Genomic DNA, 3,079 nt, shown 5'->3' on the forward strand with positions numbered 1-3,079 from the left:
GTGCTGGGGTGTGGTCGTTGCTGGAGGTGCCGGGGTTAGTTCCACGGAGGCCGCCAGCCCCGGCCCTCGGTGGTGTCGGTGGGACACGGGCGTGCCCTGCCCGCGGGCCTCGGGCACAGAGGGCAGAGCAGCAGCGGAGAGCTCTCGGAACCTGGGGCCTCTTTCCTGCCAGCGCTACGGGGTAACCCTGAGGCCTCTGTCCAAAACACGGCCCTTTTGTTGTCATCCCACCAGGTGACTTAAGGTATAAGAGTCTCAAATTAGGCGGCTATTTTTGAAGCTGGTGATAAGTAGGCAGAGCTAGTCACCGTTGGTATTAATTGCTATAGAGACTTGCAAGTACATGGTGATTGTGCACTAAGTGGTGAACTTGCCCTTCTTCCTGCCAGCTGCTGGCATCTGGTGAGCAGACGTCTCCACACCACGGTGAGGTCTCTGAAGAAAACTGGAACTGAGCACTGGTGGTTGGAGCGGCACTTGAAGGATCCCTTTGTCAAGGCAGCCAAGCGGCAGCATTACCGTTGCCGAAGCGCCTTCAAATTGCTGGAGATCGACGACAAGCTTCATATTCTTCGTCCAGGGCTGTCTGTTCTTGACTGTGGAGCGGCGCCTGGAGCTTGGAGCCAGGTTGCTGTAGAGAGGGTCAATGCCTTAGGGACCGGTAAGTGCACGGTTTTGGTAGGCAGGGTGGGGATGATACTCCAGATGCATGAGAAAACTCATCTGTGATGGTGGTGGTGTGGGGAAGGCACATGGGTACCAGCAAATGCCAAGAGTCATGGATAGAAGCATGAAGATGTGTGCTGGTGTGGTAGTGAGAAATAGTAAATCTTCATATGGTCTGGAGAAATCATGTCTGTGAAATGAAAGCTTACCATGTGGTGCTGATGTTCTGATTAACTGTGTTGTGGGGAAGATCCCTTGTTCCAGTTCTGAAATTGGTGTGGCCTCCAGCAGGTAACTCGGCTTTTCTGTATTTTTATTTCCCATCTTGAAAAACAGTAGTAACCACTTTGTATGATTTATGTGCTTTAAGCCGTTAATATTTACAAAATAAGGTGCTACCATCTGCACTGTTGTCCAGGATTTCTGGACTGTCAGCCTTGAAAGAGAGGAAAACCAAGAAAAGTAGCCCGTGCCTATCGAAAGTAACTGAGTTTTCATGTCTGGAATGGATTAGCTTATAGCAAGCCATCCATTTAGCTTATAGCAAGCCATCCATCCAGATGCACGCAGCTAACTGTCTAAGGAGAAGAGGACCAGACACAGCAGATGATATGTTTTTTGTTTATTGACTGGTGTGGAGCTCAGGCCTATGCAGGTTTGTAACCATTACAAGTGTTCAGAGTGTCATTCATTATTGTGATCTAGATCCTGCTATCCCCACTGGCTTCGTCCTTGGTGTCGACCTCCTGCGGATTCCTCCTCTGGAAGGAGCAGTCTTCCTGTCAGAGGCAGACATCGCAGACCCAGGCACGCTGAGGACGATCCAGAGCCTGCTTCCTGCAGAGAGAGTGGACGTTATCCTGAGCGACATGGCACCTAATGCAACAGGCATTAAAGAACTGGACCATCAGAAGCTGATCAATCTGTGTTTAGGCCTTCTGAACCTGTCCCAGAAGATTTTAAAGCCAAAAGGAACAATGCTTTGTAAATTTTGGGATGGACGCGAGTCCCGTCTGCTGCTGAACAGACTGAAGGAGCAGTTCCAGGACGTGAGAACAATAAAGCCTCAGGCCAGCCGGATGGACTCTGCTGAATCCTATTATTTGGCAAGACTGTACAAAGGGAAATGAAAGCTGAGAATCACAGATTACCAAACAGGTGCTCAGACATGGATTGGAAATTTGCCGTGCTTAAAGAAAAACCCTGGCATTAATGCCCCCAGCTTGAACTGTTACGTCGTTGAGGATAACCTGGGAAAATCTGCCACAGTTCTTTCGAAGTTCATCGTGCTTTCCAAATACAAACATAAGCCAGGGTGGTGTCCTCTTGAGTTTATCTGCTAATTATCCAAGCAGAGACATCCAATCTGGCTTCTCACCTAGGGAGAAAACAGTTGGGAGCGGGGAGGAGCCATCTAAAAGGCAACCTCTGGAGTAATGGAAATGAAAATAAAGCAGTGATTAGATGAGTTTTTAATGTGTGTGTGAGAATCGTGCTGTCAGTGTTGTCATATATGAGACTCACTGTAAAGGTGCTTGTCGGGGTGCAAGGGAACAGCATGGGGAGCTGGAGCCCATTTATTGCCTCTTCATCTCTTGTACAAGCTGGTGCAGTTTATTAGCACAGGTAAAACCAGATGTGGTTTCCCTGCCCGTCAGGGCCTGCATTGACACATACAGTGTGGCACAGCCACTCAGGGTCCATAACTGACTCTGGAATATTCATCCTGGTGGCTCTGCTGTGTTTTTCAAAGGCATGGGTTATACTAGAAATGGCTGCCTCATGGTGCTTGTAAACCCCGCATGGGACAGTGGGGCAGGGTCATCCCTGCCAAGAATGTAACTTCCCCTGTGTTTTCAGTGATGTTTGACCAATGATGTTTCTTGGGTGAAGTGACAAGATACTCCTTGGATCCCAGATGGTGAGAATTACTGATTCAATCACTGGGAATCTGTTTGCAAAGATAAATGTAGCCACTGCCTTATCTGGAAGTGACAAGTTTTACATTAAATAGCATTTTTATCAGGCTGGCTGTGGCATGAGGTACAGCAGGTGCTGGCAGCACTGACTGTTTCCAAGGATTCTGGATTTTTTTCATCGCAAGCATCTCATGGGGGATTGCTTACAGAGGTGATGTATCGAATTTTAACTCCTGTGAAACCTGACGATACTGAACGGCACGTGTGAAGACGTTATCCCAAGGTCCTAAACCGGGGAGCAGGGAGGCGCTTTGTACTGTCGGGGGAGGAAACAAAAAATCACGAGTCAATCTGCTGTGTGAGAAACTGTCTTACCGGGCGCTGGAGCCGGCTGGGCGGCGGCAGGGGCAGCCGAAGATGCCCGAGCAGGAGCCCCGCAGCCCGGTTCCCGGGACGGGGCCGTTTTTGGGGGGCGGCGGGGGCAGGGAGCTGCG

General features: G+C 49.8%; 1 protein-coding gene across 1 annotated transcript; it reads left to right on the forward strand.

The window, feature by feature from the left end:
• Positions 1 to 389: 389 nt before the first annotated feature.
• FTSJ2 (FtsJ RNA methyltransferase homolog 2 (E. coli)) lies at positions 390 to 1,796 on the forward strand (the record flags this gene model as incomplete). Its single annotated transcript, XM_008935992.1, has 2 exons — positions 390 to 661; positions 1,372 to 1,796. Coding segments are annotated over 2 exons (697 nt in total), but the record flags the coding sequence as incomplete, so codon positions are not given.
• Positions 1,797 to 3,079: the final 1,283 nt, after the last annotated feature.

The sequence above is a fragment of the Merops nubicus genome, unplaced genomic scaffold, assembly GCF_000691845.1.
Source record: "Merops nubicus isolate BGI_N331 unplaced genomic scaffold, ASM69184v1 Scaffold53872, whole genome shotgun sequence".
In the NCBI taxonomy this organism is placed as follows: domain Eukaryota; kingdom Metazoa; phylum Chordata; class Aves; order Coraciiformes; family Meropidae; genus Merops; species Merops nubicus.